Source organism: Balaenoptera physalus, assembly GCF_965194825.1.
Source record: "Balaenoptera physalus genome assembly, chromosome: 1".
Taxonomy (NCBI): domain Eukaryota; kingdom Metazoa; phylum Chordata; class Mammalia; order Artiodactyla; family Balaenopteridae; genus Balaenoptera; species Balaenoptera physalus.
Window position 1 is genome coordinate 32,875,513 of NC_138882.1, and position 19,386 is coordinate 32,894,898.

The following is a 19,386-nucleotide window of genomic DNA, read 5'->3' on the forward strand; positions in this document are numbered from 1 at the left end:
TTCTATTTCCCTAAAACACACGGAGACCCCTGATAACCCGGGCTCTCAGCTTCACACAAGCCTGGAGGCCTCCAGGAGCCCAAAGAAATGGGAGAGCCCTGGTGGGGCTATCCCCCAGAATGCAGAGGGAGAGCAGGGGAGCCACACCGGCAGGGGCTGCGGAGCTGGGAGGGGGAGAGAGGAAGGGGGCGGAGAGTGCGGGGCAGGCCCCCTCACCAGCTTCATGCCCAGGCAGTTCTTTTCCCGGGTGTTGTAGCTGTCGATCTTCTGCTTGATCTCCTGCAGCGTGGGCGGGCACCGCGGCTCCTCTGCGGGTTTACAGTCATTCTGGAACAGACACAGATGTGAGGGTGGATGTACAATGGTTCTCAGGATGAGGAAGGGAATGACCTCGTCCTCCCAAAGGCCTCTCCAACCGAGAATAAGTGAGCACCAGCCTCACGCAGTGAATGGGATGGACTCAGGCTGAGAAAAATCAAAGGTCAAATCCCTGCGCAGCCAGCTACCCCGGGGAAGTGACTTCAGTCTCTCTCGGCCCCAGTCTCCGCACCTGTGAAATGGGGGCAATACCCACCCTTCAGGCTTGTTGCAAGACCAAGGTGAAAAGGCCCGGCACACAGGCACTGGGTATGAATCTGGTGACTCAGCAGAGCTGTTTTGCTTATGGAGGGTGTCCATTTAGATGCTATGGGAGATGCAAAGAAATGCAAGCCATGGTCGTCTCCTCAAGGAAGTAACAATAGAGCTGGAGAGACAGGAACATACACGTGATCCCAGTATATGCTGATGGGAATGACAGCAATTCTCCCAGATCGAGAGGACCAAGGGCACATGGACATCAGTCCAGGCCCCATGTCACTGGCCACAGCACTTTGCACATAATAAAAAAATATATATATACACACACACACACATATACATATTTATCAAATGAATGCATGAACTAGTGGGGGCAGGGGGCTGTAGCCTTCCCTGATACTTGAGGGGATAAATCTCTGCTGGGGCACAGGGACAGCCAGCGTTTACTTAGCACCTCCTCTGTGCCGAGTGCTTGGCTTGCATTATCTCAGTTAATCCTCAGAACCCAAACTGCAAGATAAGTGTTTATTACCCACATTTCACCGGTGAGACAATGGAGACTAAGAGGAGTTTAGGAACGTGCCTAAAGCCCTGCAGTCAGTCTCTGCAGAACTAAAAGGGATGCCAGTCTGTTCTGCTGTGTTCTTCCCATGACATCACAATTTATTCTTCTGACTGCCCCCCCACCACACCCCCTCTAGGAAGAAGGAAGCCAAGGAGATGAAGGTCGATGTTGTTCACACTGTGGACAGAATTCAGGGGAGAATTCTGGGGTCTAAGCAAACCTGTCCGTCTGTCAATTCCCTGGGTTTCTCTCAAGTCCATTGCCACCCACCTTCCCTGCTTTGTCTTCACGCTGTCCTGTGTGGTTGGGAGTGCAGGAGCCACAGTTTGGGGGAATAAATAGGTCAGTCAAAACCTGCCTAGAGTTTGCCTGGTCTTAGAAATCTAGCAGACCCAGGGTGGGTCAGGATTCTCCTTTGGCAAATGAGGAAACTGAGGCCCAGAGGGGTGGGGCAACCGTGTTCTCCAGGCTGACATCACCCAGCACTGCCCTGTGGGTGTCTGGTTTGGTTGGGGAATTTCACAGCCATCCTGCCATCACGGCGTCACCCAGCTGAACATGTCAGGCTCCCAGGGCAGAGCTGTCCAGCCTCCTCCCTCCAGCCCGCCCACGGGAGACAAGTCACACTCAGCAGGACGCTTTCACTTCCCCCTCCCACTTTCCAATCCCACAGAGCCGATAAGATGTCAAGCTCTGTGGCTGCCGAGGGGAGCGGGCGTGGCCTCCCACACCCGCCCCTCAGCATGGAGACGAGCTGACATCCTTTTTCCATCACAGCGTCTTCCGTTGGCCTGTCTGCTCCCCTCTGTACTCTTCCTTGAGGATCTCGATCAGAACAGCACTGTACGCTCACATACCTTACATACTACGTATGTTATTCCTGTTTTACAGATTACAGACAGAGGCTCAGAAGGGTTAAGAAACACGCTTGTGGTCCCACCACTAGTAAGCATCTGCGTTGGGCCTGGAACCAAGTCCATCAAAGTCTGGAACCCATGCTTTTCTCAATTCCACGTGGTCACCCTAGGACGGCCGCTTCAGCCACTCCCATAGCGATCACTGAAATTCCATGCAACAGGGCTGGGACGAGCAGCTGCTACACCAAGACCTAAAAATTACGTGACCTGTGAAACGTTCAGTGGGTCCCCAGAAGCCTCAGGACCTGGGGCCACCGTGTCACCTGTAAAGATGTCAAGGAGGGACTTCTAGCCTCTGGCAGGAGGAGGCAGGCGCCAGGATGCAGGGCCCACCCTTTTCCTATGTGGCCACTCAGGTCTCTGGAACAGGACCCTGATTCCATTGAGGACCACCCAAGGGGAAGTACTCCCCAGGGCATCTCCCATCTTCTTGAGCTGAGCAGCAAGTGGTGTGAGCCACACAGAGTGTCTTCTTTCTCTGTCGACTTATTAATCCAGGGACCATCACAGTGGAGCTTCTCATTCCTCGTCCATCCCCGCTTAGTTCCTGGAGACCCCGCCCCCAGCACCCACCCCACTGGGCACATCTCTATGGGACCAGACGTGCCTGCTGCCCTCTGGGAGCTTCCAGTCAGAAAGACCAGTATCCCGTTACCATTACATACACTCCATTCTGTCCGTCTCTGAAACATGCAGGCTGTTGCTCCTTAGGAGTTAACAGCTTTCTCATACTTATCTACAAAAAAGAGTTAGAAGCTCTAGAAGCCCCTGGAAGATCTCTCATAGTTTCCAAATGAGCTATAGCCATTTCCCGGTAAGAAAAGGCAGCTGTATCATGGCTTTGAAAGGCCAGTATTCCAGACTGTTTTTGAATACAGTAAGAGTCAGAGCTGCCTTCACCTCAGGTTTTTTCTTCCTGTTCTCTTTTCCTTCAGCAGATAACCCATCTATTCCCCGCTTCCCACCACAAACCTGGGGAAGTGACGCAAGTGGCCGTGGGCACCCTTTGCAGGACTCGCGCAGAAAACAGCCATCCTGATCTCCACCCCGTCTGGGCGTTCCAGGAGCCCTGTCTGGCCAGCACATTGAATCTCCCACCCTGGGATGACAGCACCCCTGGCTGCTGCCCACACCAGATCTGGCAGACGAGATCTGACCATAGACTGAATGAATCACCTCCCAAAGCAGGCCAGCCAGCCAGCCAGCCACAGCTACGGGAGTCCACTCTTTCCCATCCTAGAGATGGTAGAAAACCTAGACCAGCGCTTCTTAAACCTGGCTGCACGTGGACTCCTCTGGGGGATCTTTAGAAACACAACACCTGGGCTCCATCCTGGAGATTCTGATTTAATTGGTTTGGGATGCAGCCTGGGCAGAGGGAGTTTAAAAAATCTCCCAGGTGATTCTAATGTGCAGCAATGTTGGAGAAGAACTGGTATAGACCCCTCCCAAGCAATTTCAGACCTCAAGGGTCCCCATCCAGCTGCAGACTTAACACTTTTGCACTCACAGATATGCACTGCCCCAAAGGTTTACCGAGAAGGCGGTATCCAGGGTGTGAACAGATCAATAATATTGTAATCTTCAGAGGATAAGTCAAAGACCCCACTTTCTAGTCACCTGCCAGATTCTCAAGTCCTCAAAGTGAAAGATTTGTCTCCATCTATGGGTACAAAGCTAGAAACCAGACAGAGTTTTGTCTCCTGGGGTGGCCCAAGATGGAGACAGAATGGGGAGCTCACTCTGTTGTGATTTTAAAGGTAACAGGCATTGCCCTGTGAGGTGTCTCTCCTAGGAGGCTTATACATCTCAGTGCATCTGGCATGGGACGCATCTGCTCTGATTAAGCTCCTGGCGTTGGTGGCAGACAGTTGAGTTGTTCCCAGTGCAGCCAGCACATCCAGGGCACTGGTGAGAAGCAGATTTGTGTTCATAGGTCCTAAGCCATGGAAAGGTCTGTGTCCTCTCTAACTCTCAGGGTTATTGGGATGCAGCCAAGTGAAGAGGGCTGGGCGCTAGGGGTCAGAGCAGAGATGGCCCTTGTGACAGTGATCCTCAGACTTTTTGATTAAAATATTATTACACCAAAACAAAGAGGACCATCCCCTTGTGGTCTGCGGCCTATCTCAGAGCAGATTTACCCTAAGTTGAATTTTACTTTATATTAAGGAAAAATCCAAACATTGGCTGATTCTGCATCCGAATCAATGACATATGTTAAGTCTTAATTTCGGTTACTGGGAAGTGACCCAACCAAGAAGAGACTCTGAGTGAAGCCTGTGGCTTTTAGTCTCCGCAGCTGAGCTCAAGGCAGCCCATGAAAGCCCCAGTGATGAGGGGGACCCCCAGGGTCAGGAGTGGGCTGAGGAGAATGTGTTGGAGCCATCAGATACGTTCGGGCCCATTTTTTTCTGGACCTAAATCACACAAACCTCATTTTTGCCAGAAATTTCACTTTCCCTTTGGGACTTCCCTGGTGGTCTAGTGGTTAAGACTCTGTGCTCCCAATGAAGGGGGCCCAGGTTCGATCCCTGGTCAGGGAACTAGATCCCACATGCCACAACTAAAAGATCCCGCATGACGAAACGAAGATCTCACACACAGCAATGAAGATCCCACGTGCCACAACTAAGACTCGACGCAGCCAAATAAATAAACAAATACATATTTAAAAAAAAAAAGAAATTTCACTTTCCCTCTTTTTAAATTTGTCAGCCTCTTCCTCCTGCACACAGCTTTCATCATCTTACTGCTGTCTGTCTATCTGAAATCTTTCACTTGTCAAGGCCTCTCTGACCACCTCAGCCCTGCATGATGATGACGATGATCGTTGATTGTTGTTAACAGGCTATGTGCCAGGCACTGTTCTACTCACTTAGCGTGTATTAGTTCATTTCATCCTCACCATGAGGAAGTTTATGAGGAAGGTACTATTATTATGCCCATATCACAGATGAGGAAATGGAGCCCCAGCAAGGTTAGAGCTAACCTACATCCAAAGCTAACACTATACTATCGTGCACTTAAATATCCATCTACTTATATTAACCTCCAAGTAGACCATCCATCTTGGTTTTTCTTCCTAACTAGACTGAAGCTCCTTAATGACTTACACCATACTTCTATCTCTTCTCCACGCCCAGTGGCCCTGAGCATGAAGCAGATAATATATGCTTGCTCAAGAACCTTCAGTGGTCCCCCATTGCCTACAGGGGGAGAAAAATGATCTTGCTTTCTGCTAGGAATTATAGTGCAGTAAGTCTTGGATTGCCATTTGGACTGAGTTCTGTGATAGAAGCACCTGTCTGCTCCACCATGGGGTCCCAGAGCTCAGTTCCAGCTTGGCACATGGTAGAGGCTCAGGCAATACCTGCGGGGTGAACATAAGCATGTGTTCAGGTTCTGACTCCCATTACTAACAAAGTGATCTTGAGAGAGTTGGATCATGTCTTTAAAGCCTCAGTTTCCTCATCTATAAAAATCCTTTATCGCCTCATAGGATTGATGCAAAGGTAAAACCAAATGAAATAATGGGTATTTTGGAAATGATTGAACCCATCCAAAAGGCATGTACTATAACTATCACTCCAGGCATACAAAGTCCTATCTCTGTTAGCCAATTTAATTTCTCACTTTCCTGGAGCACTTCCTCTGGATTGGCTCACATGTCATAGGGTTTGTTCATTCTTTTCTCTACACTAGTGCTTGGCAAACTTTTTCTGTAAAGGGCCAGGGAGCAAATATTTTAGGCTTCGTAGGCTATCCAGTCTCTGTTGCTACTCACCTCTGCCACTGCAGCAGAGAGCGACCATAGGATGAGTGTGGTTGTGTTTCAATAAAACTTTATTTGTGGACTCTGGCCCATGAACAGTAGTTTGCCCACCTCTGCTCTACACTGTCGTTTGTGCAGTTTCTCTGCCTAGGATACACAGCCCCCATCTCCCCTAGCTCCATCTTCTCTGTGTAGTTTCCCGAGAAAATTTCTGTGGCCCACAGCAATCTCCTCATTTTCTGCTCTCCTAATCTTTTAGGTTCCTGACATTTTAATTTCCAAATGGAGAAAGGTATACAGTATACAGGTTTGTACTGGTCCCTGCCTTTCTCCTAATATCATACTTGTATCAAGAATCAGGTGTTTCCTGTGTATGTCCTCCCACCACCAGTGGATGGGCCTTTGGTAACTTCACTCTCACTTAATGGACACTTTTCACAAGTAGACAAAAGCTTTATCACTTCATTGGAGCTCTGCTTTCTCTCCTCCCTTCTCCAATTGGGAGGCAGCCAGCTGGCTGAGGAAGGATGCAGGTGGGCAGCTAAGCTCACTCACCAGCTCAGGGACTCATTTCCAAACACCAGCCCCATGGCCTCAAAGCCTCAGATTCCTGTCATAGCAAAGCTGCAAATTCCACGTGCCATGGACCTCCGCAGCTGCCTGCTAATGTTACCTCCACCACTGCCAGGACCTATGGAGGTGCCTTCACAGCCTGTATGGCTACCTTTAGCAGCTGATTATATGCTGCCTTTTACTGTTTAATTATTGTTTCACCTGTGTCAATCCCATATCCCCAATTAGATGCTCCCTGGAGGGAGTCAGACAGGATATCTGATGATTATTCTTCTTTGGCACCCTCTGCAGGGCTCAGCGGAGAACTGGGCTGACCTCCAAGGACGTGTCAGAATAATACCTGTTGCTTGGGTGGCAGGGAGAGAGTGGACCAGCCTAGGTGATACTCAGCCCAGAGCCCAGCGTGGACAGCAGTCAGGTCCAGGAGCACCTCACACCAACCTGCACCCCAAGAAGCAGATGCTGAGAAGGTGTGGGCTGCGTGGGGCTGTGGGCTTTGGCTGGAAGCCCGTCCCATGGCTCAGCTCTTTGCAATTTCTTGTTGAGAATGAAAGCAAGACCATCCAATGACCTGTGACCTCTGGCGAGTCACTTTCACTCCTGGGGCCTCAGTTTCCTCATCTGTGAAATCATGAAGCGAGACCAGCAAAGTTCTAAGACCCCTCTGCAGCTCTAAGATTTTACACAGAAGATAGGATAGGGTGGTTTCTTTCATCACTGCTTCCTCTTCTGTTTCAGAGAACTGGGTGTGGGGATGGGGGCCTCTGGGAGGAGAGCTGGGAGCTCAGCAGGTCTGCACTGCAGCAGTGACAACTGGTCTACAGAACGTGCCTAACGCTTCTCTTCGACTTGACTTTGCTCCTTACTCACCACTGGCTTTCTCTACTCGTTGGCCAGACCCCACGCTGGCCAAGCTCAAGTAGGTCCACACCTTCTGAACTCACACAGTTCAAGAAAACAAAACAAAAACTATCCCGGAAGCCGGTCACCATGAGCCTTTGCCACATTTCCTCTTTCTTAGCTCTTAGCAAATCTGTCAGCAGCAATTCTTTTGCCCCTTGGGTGGGAAGCATCTCCAGGCCTCTGTCTGGGAGGAGAGCCTCAGGCATCAGCTGCAGGAGAATGACCACCTGCAGACGCCTTCTGCCCAGCAGCTGGCCTGACCCAAACACCTGGTGTCTCTGTTTGGCCCATCGTAAGTAGGAACCTCTGAAGGAAAGGGGCAGGCACCCGTCTGTCCAGGCTGGGCACACCCTGCTCGATGCTCAGATCACATTCAGGGTTCATTGGCCCCTTTGTGATGGCCTCAACCAGATGGGAAAGAGGAAGCCCCATGGGGCTTCACTACAGGGCCCCCTCCCAGTCCCGACTGGCCGTGTTCTGGAATGGCTTCCCCAGCCCCACCCAGGGCAGTGAAGGTGTTGATTCCCACAAGTCCCTCTATGAAGCTGTCCAATGTCCCGAAATAAAAGAATCAAATTCCTTAACTGTGTTCCCTGATGATAGGTTATTCCCAGCAGAGGAAGGAAGGAAGGATGGAGCCATCCATACAAGCAGAACCATGTGGAATTTGAGATGCTTTGGGGGGATGTAGAGGAGGAGCAATGAAAACTAGAAAGAGACTGAAGTCCCTAAAGACAAAAATATGGAGCGTGGTCAATGTAGACAGTCAACAGTAACTGACTGAATTGCCCATGGGTTGGGGACTGTGAAAGGCACCTTGGGACATGAAACCGATGGGGTGTGGTCCCTGTCCTTGGAGCTCACAGGTTATCTGAGGAGGGAGGACAGAGGCGCACATACTGTGGACACCGGAACAAGCACGGCACAACCCGGGACCAGCCTCGGCGGCTTCCCAGGCAGCCCAGCCCAGCTCCGCGTGTGTGGGCATCATGTCTGGGGGCTCTCTGGGCTGCCAGCATGTCCTGGAGCCTGGGCATGGCGTCCCTCACCCTTTCACTTGGCCACCTCTGTCTACTGGCAGGAGCAGGTCACCTGGGGTGGCAGGAGCCCCACGCAGGAGGCTGGGAGAGCCCTGTGGCCTTGGAGCTTCGCACTTAAGTTCAGGCCCTGTAGTGCCTCATTATCATGATAAAAATCTCAACAGCCAGGCATTCGCAGGGTTTAGCAGTCACAATCTCATTTAATCCTCGAAATAACTCAGTGATGGAAGTATGTTATTACCCACTAGGCCACACTGCCTGCACATCCAGCCATAGGTTGGCCTTTGCTGGCCATACCCTTGGTCGTCTGTGAACGTGGTCAAGTCAGTCTCACTGAGACTCAGGATGCTTTGCCTGCGAAACGCAGATAAGAAGGCCTTCTTTACACATTTATTGCAGAGACGGAATGAGATTGCACATCTGGAAGTGCTTAGCACAATGTAAGCATACAGTAAGCACTCAATAAACGCCATGGTAACCACCAGCAGCATCAGTAGTCATTCACCTGGCAGGGCAAAGGGAAGTTTGACTGGTGGGTATTGACCCCATGTGGGAGTTCCTCTTGCCTTAACCTTGGCCCCTGACAGGCCTTTCAGCCTGGGCCACATTATGACTCTTGTTCATCCACTTTCATCTTCAGGGCTGTGGGCCCCTTTCTCCATAAAAAAGTCTTGGAAATTATATTTTATGATTGGTATAAAAACAAATATATAAATGTCATATATTAAAGTACTTTCTTCAACCTAAAAGTTCATTTTTTTTCTCCTGATTTTAAAAGAAATTAAAACATTTTTGTGGGCCCCTGAAGTGCTGTGGGCCCCTGGCACTACATGCCAACTGTGTGTCCCATGGTTAAGTAGGCAGTGCCTTCAGCTTGAGTCCCAGGTAGGGTGACTAGCTGTCCCAGTTTGCTTGGTACTGAGTTTTCTCAGGATGCAGGACTTTCAGTGCCCAAATCAGAAAGTCCTGGGCAAACCAGCACATGTGGTTACTCTAGTAGCCCCAGGTATCACCTCTCAGTCTTAGACGGACACCCGCCCTCACTTTTTCTGTCTACTGCAGGCCCCAGGGCACAGCTTGTTCTTCTTTCCTCTGTAAAACTGCATCCTTGTACTCTACCCTGGAGGTTTTCTTGACAGTCCCTCCCCCCACCCCACCCCCAGCCTGGCTGTGGCCTGGACACAGGTGCTCTGCCTGCCTCTCAAGATCAGCACACATCCATGCAGCTTGAGCATGCAATAGAAGCTTCCCAAGGGCAAGGACAGACTTGCTCACTGACGCAGTTCCCAGGAGAGTACCTGGCACACAGGAGGGGCCATTAAACATTTGCTTAATGAACTGAATAAAACACAAAGAAGCAATAAGACACACACATGCACACACACACAAAACCCAAAAACGAATCTATGGAAATGAAAGGTTCCAGGATTGTATAAGGGTCCTATAGGATTCCTGCTCCATGGCACCTATCTACTTCTGAGACAGTATCTGGAAATCAGGGGAGACTCCTGCACTCTGTTTCGGAGGGTAGATGATGCAAATCCCTTCCATTTCTGTTCTCCCCTCCCCTGGACCGTTATGAAGCCCCCCTTTTTTAGCTCAGAGGTCTAAAGTGTGAATCCAAGCAGAATAGGGCGACACCCGTTCTACTGCAGTGGCAACAGGAATTTTACCTTGGGGCATTCTCTTGTGCCCTCAAGAGTTTCTAGGGCATGAGAAGGTCTTTTTTCAGGTTAGTTTTCCTCACTGGATCTCCTTCTAGGTCCCTGTCTCCTTTCAGTCTCCCTGACATCTTAGTTTGATCATTCAGTCTGAGAGGTCCTCCTCCTCATCTGAGAGAATTTGCCCCCTGGAACTGACATATCTTTTGGGGATACTTTCCTTAATCCACCATTTCTATCTAGAATAAGTGGGCTCTTCGACAGCATGAGCTTACGCCCCAATATTATTCCAGCACTGGTTTCATCCTCTATATAGTAGTGTGAGTTGTGTCTCAGCCTGTCTCCCCGACTAGACCATGAGCATCCCAACACCAGGAGTTGTACCTTTTCCATCTCTGTATTCCCAGAGAACCCAGGACCAGAGCACTGCGGAGTGAATTAGGGATGATGGTGGGCAGGGTGAGTGAGTGGGTTCCAATAACTCATCCTAGACTCCAGTCTCTTCAAACGCTAGACTTGGCTCTTTTAGAATCAATTTAAAGAGGATTCCATTGTAAATCGTATGTCTGACAAGGGGTCAAGATCCAGAATATATCAATATAAAGAGCCCCTATAACTCAACAATAAAAAAACAAACAGCCCCATTAAAAATGGACAAAGGACTTGAATAGACATTTCTCCAAAGAAGATATACAAATGGTCAATAAGCACATGAAAAACTGTTTGAAATCACTAGTCATTAGGGAAATACAAATCAAAACCATGGTGAGATGCCATCTCACACCTATTAGGGTGGCTATTATCAAAAACACAGAAAATAACAACCTGTGTGCATTGCTGGTGGGAATGGAAAATGGTGAAGCCGCTATAAAAAAATGGTAAGGCGAATCCTCAAAAGATTAAACATGAAATTACGATATGATCCAGCAATTCCACTTCTGGATAGATACCCAAAAGAAGTGAAAGTAGGACTTGAATAGAGATTTGTTCACTCATGTTCATAGCAGCATTGTTCACAATAGCCAAGACATGGAAGCAACCTGTTGATGGATGACTGAATAAACAAAATGTGGTACATGCAATACGATGGGATATTACTCATTCATAAAAAGGAAGGAAATTCTGACATATGCTACAGCATGGAGGAACTTTGGAGACATTACGCAAAATGAAATGTCAGTCACAAAAAGACAAATGTGTTATGATTCCACTCATATGTGGTTCCTAGAGTAATCAAATTCAAAGAGACAGAAAGTAGAATCGTGGTTGCCAGGGGCTGTGGGGAGGAGGGAATGAGGAGTTATTGTCTAATGGGTGCAGAGTTCAGAAGATGCAAAAGTTCTGGAGAGGATGGTGGTGATGGTGGTACAAAAATGTGAAAGTGCTTAATGCCACAGAACTATACACATAGAAATGGTTAAAATGGTACATTTTACATGATATATATTTTCTTACAATAAAAAAAGACGATTCCAAGGGCAGGGGAACCTGGGGGCCATGTAACCAGCTGGATTCACCTGGTTCCCGTAAAGTTGGGAGTGTCCCTTACTTTCTATATTCCGGGAAAGTGAGGAGTTGATCCTACTTCTAAGCAAGTGGGCCCTCATCCCAGGACCTCCAGGACCAGGCTCTTTTCCTAGGCCTGGCCCCTCTCCTGCCAGGTGCACTAAGAAATGGCTGAAGCCTAGGGATGATCTGGACAGCCCAGCCCGGCTCAGAGGAACAGCTGCAGCTAGGAGAGGGTCTTATAGCTTCTTAGACGACGCTCCAGAGGGGAGCTCGGGTGCAATTCAGAAGCCTGGGCTCAGAGATCTGGAACGGGCCTGGAGACGAACAGTCCAATCACCCACATTCTGCAGAAACCTGAATTGTTAGGCGATTCAAGCAGTGGGCACTTCCCACCCTGCTTCAGATGCTCTCCTCCCACCCCGTCACAGCTGGCCACGAGCAAGGAGCTACCCCGGCTTTCCAACCTCATACATCCTAGAGAAATGGATGCGACAGCAAAAGGAAGATCTGGGGCAACACTGCCTCATCTTTCCTCTGCAGGCCACAGAGTCATGAATTCTCCTGAAGTCACCGAGCTGGGAGCTGGGAATTGGCTTGCCTTCAGAGTTCTCCATCCCCACCTCCGAATCCCTTCCTCACTCTCACCTAGTGGACATCTCTGCACAAGAATGCTTTGCACACAGGGTTCCGCAGCTTCTAGGATCCCACGTGCTCTCAGAGCCATCAAGTCAAGCCCTGCAGAGTCACGGGGCCGTGAGAGATGGGCGGCTCTAGCAGTCCAGCTCGTGTGTTCTAATCACAGGCCGTGGGTGCCAGGACAGCAGGCGCACCTTCTCCTACCACGTGCTGGCTCCAGCTGGGGCCGAGCCTCCGTAAGTGATTCAGAGAATTCCGAGGTGGTGAGCGGGCGCGTGGGAGCCAGTGCCAGCTCCCCGCATCCCTGCACTGCCACGCTCGCTCAGAGGGGACGGGCGGCTGGGACACCAGTGGCACTGCCCTGCTGAGGGGAGTGGCTCCTTCTCGGCTCCCCTCTAACTGGAAGCCCCGCCTGTGCCTTCAGCTTTGCCGGCTGGGCTGGTGCTGGGTGCTGGAGCCTTGCCACTGGCCCACACACGCCCTCTTGTCCCTGTGCTGCCTGCCCGCCCTGCTAACCCAGCCCACGCTGGTGCTCCGGGATTACTCTGTGATACTGAAACGTGTCTTAGTTGGTCACTGAGTAGCTCAGAGTCTTTCCACGTGTGTGTCTTCTCACTGTATCCTAAAGGCTCAGGGGCAGGGACATCTGGTTTCCTGTCTCCTAAATGGCCTGGCAAAGTGCGCTGTCCTCAGTGACTCCAAGACGAATGCTGCTGACATGGGGCTGCATCTGTGAGCATCTCCTGGCTTCACTGCTGGGGCTTCGGTTACTTGGGTAATTCTGGAAAGAGCTACAGGAGAGGCAGCATAGCTTAGGGGCTGGGAGCTCTGGCATTAGATTACTTGGGCCCAAGTTCTGGATCTGCCCCTTACTACTGTGTGACCCTTGAACCCCTTCAGTGCCTCAGTTTCCTCACTGTTAAATGGAAACCATACACACAGTTGACCCTTAAACAATGCTGGGGTTAATCTGCATATAACGTATAGTGAGCCTTCGGTATCCTGCATCCGCGAATTCAATTAACCACAGACTGTGTACTACAGTAGTATTTACTATTGAAAAACATCCAAATATAAGTGGCCCATGCAGTTCAAACCCTCGTTGTTCATGCGGCAACTGTAGATGATGTGAGGATTAAATGAGTCTGTACACTTAGAACAGTGCCTGGCACACATCAAGGCCCAGGAACTGACTATTACTATTTACATTCTAACCATTTCCCAGCAGACCCCTAGCTCCTGCCCTTTCTCTGTTCTGTGAACAGAACCTTATGCCTCCACACACCGTAATCAAGAACCCCACCTCACGTCACAATTCAACACCCATCTGCATTCCTCGAAACAGCCTTTATAATCCCAAGCCCAGGAGTTCTCCACCCATTCTCACAGCCAGATGCTGGGCCCTCTTTAGCAATTATTCTCCACTGGAGGGGCAAGTCTCCCCATTTTACAGAAGGAGAAAGTGAGGCCGAGAGCAGTGAGCATGCTTCCTGAGGTCACCCAGAGTGAAGGTTGAGGGCTTGGGTTGCCAGGCCCAGTGTTGGGCCCACTTGAGGGCCTGGGGCCCCTGCCCATTCCACCTGGGCTGTCTGAGAATGCTCAAACTACTGGGGTCACCAAACTGGGATCTTCACTTGCTTAGAGTTAAACTGGGAGAGTAAAACAAATGAGAGGTGTATTGATTCCTCCCCCCTCAACCTGCCATTCCCATAGCTGAAAGGCAGACAGGAGAAGTCCATCATAGTGGGCTCTCCTGCCTCCCCACATGGACCCCTCTGCCTCAGCCCCCCAGGGAGGCCCCACTTGAGGAAGGACCATGCCAACACTTGTCAGCAGGTGCCAGGGCCTGGTTGCTTAGTGACCCAGCCCTGCCTGCCCTCATCCTCCAGGGCAAACAGCTGAGCAATCAGACGGGGTGGAGGGGGCCGCTCCATGTTTGGAAAGTTGTCCTTGCATTTTCTGCTCACTCAGTGAGATTTTTCTTTTCAAAGTCACTGGAAAAATCCATTGATTCCTCATCCAGAATCTTAGCAAGCTTCCCTTTCTCACAGTCCTGAGATCCGTTTTCACATACTTTGCCTAAAGTGCTGTGCGTGTCCTCCGGGAGCCCCCGCTGCCTCTTACGGAAAGAAATTTTTTGAGGAAGAAGGCCTTTATCAAACATGCATTAAGTGCCTACCATGTGCTGGGGACACGATGATGAACAAGATCTGGTTCCTCTTCCAGAAAAGTACAGCCCATCAAAATGAGGGATAGGGGAGAAGGATACACCAGTGTTTTGGGAGCAGAAAGAAGGGAGCATCAAGTTGCAACTGGAAATGCTCTCTAAACACCCTGGACCCACCAGCTCCCACATCCTCCTCGCTAACCCACACTTTCCAGCCATGTGTGACTCTGGAGTTTAGGTCCGCCTGCTGCCTCTCAACGTGTTCTGGCCAATGGAGGGCCCTGCCTCTCACACTCTCCGCCGCAAGGCTGGTGCCCTGTGGCCCCAGCTCCCCTTGACGCCTGTATCACGGCGCGGGGGACAGCCCAACACCACTCCTCACTCTGGGGGAGAGCCAGGAGATGAGAAGGATACAGAGGGGCTCACGGACTGGAGGCTGATGAGGTGCTGGTGGCAGAGTATGGCGACCAGGTTTCCCAAGACCAGAACAGGGAAAAACGGCCTGGATTTTAGCATCAGGAAATTGGCTGAATGAGAAAAACAGCTTCCTGTGGCAGGTCACCAGATTAGAGCTGGGAGATCCGAGTTATATGGAGCCTTTCGAAACTTGACTCTCACCCGAGATGCCATGTGTGTGGTGGGAAGAGCACGTGTTTTGGAGTTGGATGAGCGTGGGATGGGCGCCTCGCCCTTGGCTAAGCCCCTCTCACATACTACCTCATTGAACATGCCAACCTTTCGGCTTGACAGCAATAGCAATTCTGCCAGTGTGGTCTGTTAGGCGGAAACGCTCTGCTGCCGCCCTCCCTGATTTTTTTTGCCTAGAATTGTAGCCTCATACACAGCAGGGATCCAACCAGCTGGAGTCACGTTGTCTAGCACCGTGGACAAGGGAGGATTGATGAATGGGTTGGAGGAGGATGGTGGTAATGAGCACAGCTTCCCTCCCTGCCTGTATCAGTTATATGCAGGCCTGCTTGGAAACAGGGGAATGGCTGTAAAGACCCCTGATAGTCTCCTCCAGCTCCAGGAGTCTCTGCTTTTCAGAGGTTAAGTTAATCTCCTCCAACCCTACCAGTGGCTGCTGCAGCTCTGTCACTGCCAGCCTGTCCCCAGCACCCTCCTAGGCTGTGCCCCAGGCTCTCTGATTCTGGGAGCTGCTGCCACGCCTTGATGAAAGTCACATGGCTGCAGGGCAGATGCAGCGTGTCTTCCCCCTGGATGACGCTTTGCTCAGGGGCCCCCATCCAGACACTTCATGGGTGGGGAAGGGGAGCAACTAGGGTCTGTTACACAATGTGGCTGGGGCCATAGGTCTTTAAGTGTGGAGACTGCATTTTATCCATCTCTGTATCTCCCACCACCCCAGTGCTCAGTGCTATAAGAAACTTAAAAACACAACATTTTGATTGAGCTCAGACATTGTGGGGTTCTGGATGCTACATAACGAGCAGGAACGAAGTGTGGGCTTTGCTCTGGAAGCAAATGGGGGGCTCCGAAGGCTTCGGGACACCAGACCAATATGCCATCGAATGCAGGGTATACAGAAGGAGAAGAAACAGGATGGAAACTGGTTGGGTGACCTCCTGGAGCATCTAGGGGTGAGGTGACAAGCCCCCAACATAGGGCAGGGCGGGGGACAGAAAGGAGAGACCGACATTTGCAACACTGTGGAGGCAGAAGCCACAGTGACAGACTGGATGGAAGAGACGAGTGGGAAGACCCCTGAAGTTTCAAAGGCAGGGGACTAGGAGGGTGGGGTAGAGACGGGGAGAGAAATCAGTCATGGGCAGAGCTACGAGTTGGTTCTGGACATATTAAATTTTAGGCATCTGAGGGGCATGGGAGACCTCCAATAGGCTATAGAAAATCTATTCTAGGGACTTCCCTGGTGGTCCAGTGGTAAAGAATCCACCTTCCAATGCGGGGATGCGGGTTCGATCCCTCGTCAGGGAACTAAGATCCCACATGCCAAGGGGCAACTGAGCCCGCGCGCCACAACTACTGAGCTCGCGCGTCTCAACGAGAGAGCCTGAGGGCTGCAAACTACAGAGGCCACGTGCTCTGGAACCCGCACACCACAACTAGAGAGAGAAAAAAACCCAAAAAACCCACACGCCACAACTAGAGAGAAGCTCGAGCGCCGTAACGAAGATCCCGTGTGCCGCAGCAAAAAACCCCACGTGACTCAACGACCCGAAGCAGACAAAAAAAAAAAAAAAAAAATTATTCTAGAGCCAAGAAGAGAGGTGAGATGGGGGATGTAGGCTGGGGAGTGATAAGTAAAGCTGGGGTGGGGTGGGAGAAAAGAAGAGACACGGACCAGGACAGCACCAAGGACAGAAGCCACAGGCTGAGGGAGTGAAACCTGAAGTTTTCTGCCACTACAACTCCCTTCTTCCTCCTGGCCCTGAACTTAAAGGCTCCTGATTTTTGGCAAATGTATCTGGTCCTCTTATCCCCAGAGAATATGCCATGCCAGGACTGGGATGCTACTTTATGGGTAGACTGAGCCGTCCAGAAGAGGAAACCGGGGTCCTGAATGAAGACAGGTCTGGGTCCTCCATACAGGGGGATCCCAAAGCTGGAAAGCACACAGGTGTGTGTTACCTGGCAAGTCAAGGGCAGCAGAGGGACGGGAACACAGGCTGCTGGGCACCCAGGCTGGGCCCGATGATGCCTCCCTTTCAAGCTCATGGGGTGGAAGCTGGATCCAGAGTCCAATCTGATGGTGTAAGCTAAGAGCTAGGATTCAAGGTTGATACCAGTGTAAAATCTTCCTTTCTCCCTAAACTGCGTGGGTGTATGGCTGTTGCATGTGCCCTGAGCTATAACTGGAACTGCTTTAGAGAGAAAAGCCAGCTGAGCCAGGATAAACTTGTGAAGAGAGAGGGGTGGGTGGGAGGGGAGGAATCTGGAACACAAAGGTGAGGATGTCTTGGGTAAGTCCCAGGTGGTCCTGGAAAGGGGGCTCATGTAGCCATTCAGGCCCTCTTCTTGACCCCACCCTAGGGAAGTCCTTACAATTTAGAGAACTGGTAGTCAGGATCTATCCCTGCCAGTCCCATGAGAAACTGGTAAGAAGGGGCTTCCCTGGTGGCGCAGTGGTTAAGAATCTGCCTGCCAATGCAGGGGACACGGGTTCAAGCCCTGGTCCAGGAAGATCCCACATACCACGGAGCAACTAAGCCCGTGCGCCACAACTACTGAGCCTGCGCTCTAGAGCCCACGAGCCACAACTACTGAAGCCCGCGTGTCTAGAGCCCGTGCTCCACAAGAGAAGCCACCACAATGAGAAGCCCGCGCACCGCAACAAAGAGTAGCTCCCACTCGTCACGACTGGAGAAAGCCCATGCGTAGCAACAAAGACCCAATGCAGCCAAAAATAGATAAATAAAATAAATAAAATTAAAAAAAAAAAAAAAAAGAAACTGGTAAGAAGGCTCTGCTCCCATGCAAAGTGGTGAGGGACTCTCAGATAAGGAAGAAGGACAGGCTCGTATCGCACTCACTAAAAGGACCAGATGAAGCGCCTGGGTCTGGAGGGTTGAAGTGTCTTGGCCACAGCCCCTCAGTTAAGAGCTGGGGCTGAGATGAGAAGGCAGGACTTTGCTTACAGTTCTGTGCTGCTTCCGTTACATCATGCACCGGTCATGATCACCAGGGGCTGTCCCCTCAGCATCCCTGCTAGCACGTTGTGGTGAGAGTAATGGGGACCGCTCTGAGCAGGGACCCAGGGGCTCTGAGTCCTTGGTCTGTCTCTACTTAGCTGTGTGACCAGGGACAAAACCTTTTACCTTCTGAGCTTCCAGCCTAGGAGGTTCTCTGGAATCTGTGATAAATGTTCGTCTTGAATTCCAATTGAAGTCATCAATTACCAAACATTTCCTAAACAGGTGGGTCCCAGACTTCAGTATATATGAGAATCACCAGGGGGAAGTATTAAAAAAGCAGATTTGAGGGTTCTACCTCCAAAGACTCAGGAGCCAAGAAGTCTAGAGTGGACCCTTGACACTCCATTTTCAAAGAGTGATCCAAAGAGAGATTCTGATGTCAGTAGCCAGGGCAAACCTTGTAAGCACCACTGAAGGCATCAGATGCTACAGAGGAACCGGGGCAGTGCTGAGTAAGGAAAAGCATCTGTCCTCAAAAAGTTCCCAGTGTAGTTGGGGGAAACAGGACACCCCGCCCCCCATCCCTGGAAGAGCACATCCTTGGTGACAGATGGAGAGGTACAAAGTCAAAGAGACAGAGGTTACGGCCCTTCACCAAGAAAGCAGAGCAGAGCTTCCAACGGTGCTTGGGCAGAGAGGTAGGAGGAGGGATGTGTGGCAGAGACAGCTAAGTGTTTACCACATCCGGCTTCCTCGTCCGCCTGGGCTCACAGCTGTACTTCATTTCCCAACATCCCTGTGCTTAGGTGTGGCCACGTGACTGAGTTCTGGCCAATAGCAGGTGGGTGTAAAACACACACACCATTTCCCGGCCTGGCCCACAAAACCTCCCATGTGTTTTCCTGAGCCCCACCTGCCAATGTAACTTTACTTAAAGAGGGAAATAAACTTCTATTATATCCAACAACTGAAAATAAGGGGGGCTGTTTGTTACAACATTTGGTCCACCCTGATTATACAGGATGCAAGAGAGATGATGCAGCAACTAAACTCAACCAGCATTTAGTCAGCGCCTGCTTTTGTAACCAGTACTTGGTGCTGCCTTGCACCTGAAGGGGATGCGAGTTCTCATCTTACAGGGTTTACCATCTTCACGGAGAAAAGGAACACTGGGAAGGGCCAGAGAAGCAACGAGAGGTAAATTCCACAGGAGGGGAATACAGGTTCCAGCCCCAAAGGAAGGCTATTGTGTGGCTGCGCTAGCGTGAAGAATCTTTTGAGTTGAGTCTTGAGCTGGGCAGGCTTCTGAGAAAGCACACAGAAAAGCAGTTATATGGTCCAACGTTTCTGAAGGTTTAATTTTTATTGCTCAAACTTGGAACCTACTTATTTTTAGTATTCTTTTCTCTCATGCCAAGAAGGTCAGGGGCAGGTGCTGAGCCCGAGACCT

General features: G+C 50.6%; 1 protein-coding gene across 4 annotated transcripts in view; it reads right to left on the minus strand.

The window, feature by feature from the left end:
• Window positions 1–19,386, minus strand: part of RASSF5 (Ras association domain family member 5) — a 71,537-nt gene that overhangs the window by 5,754 nt on the left and 46,397 nt on the right. For all 4 annotated transcript variants that reach the window (XM_082462050.1, XM_082462049.1, XM_082462051.1 and 1 more), the window contains one exon: window positions 217–327. In XM_082462050.1, the coding sequence (XP_082318176.1) occupies window positions 217–327 (111 nt within the window). The remainder of the gene's footprint in view (window positions 1–216; window positions 328–19,386) is intronic.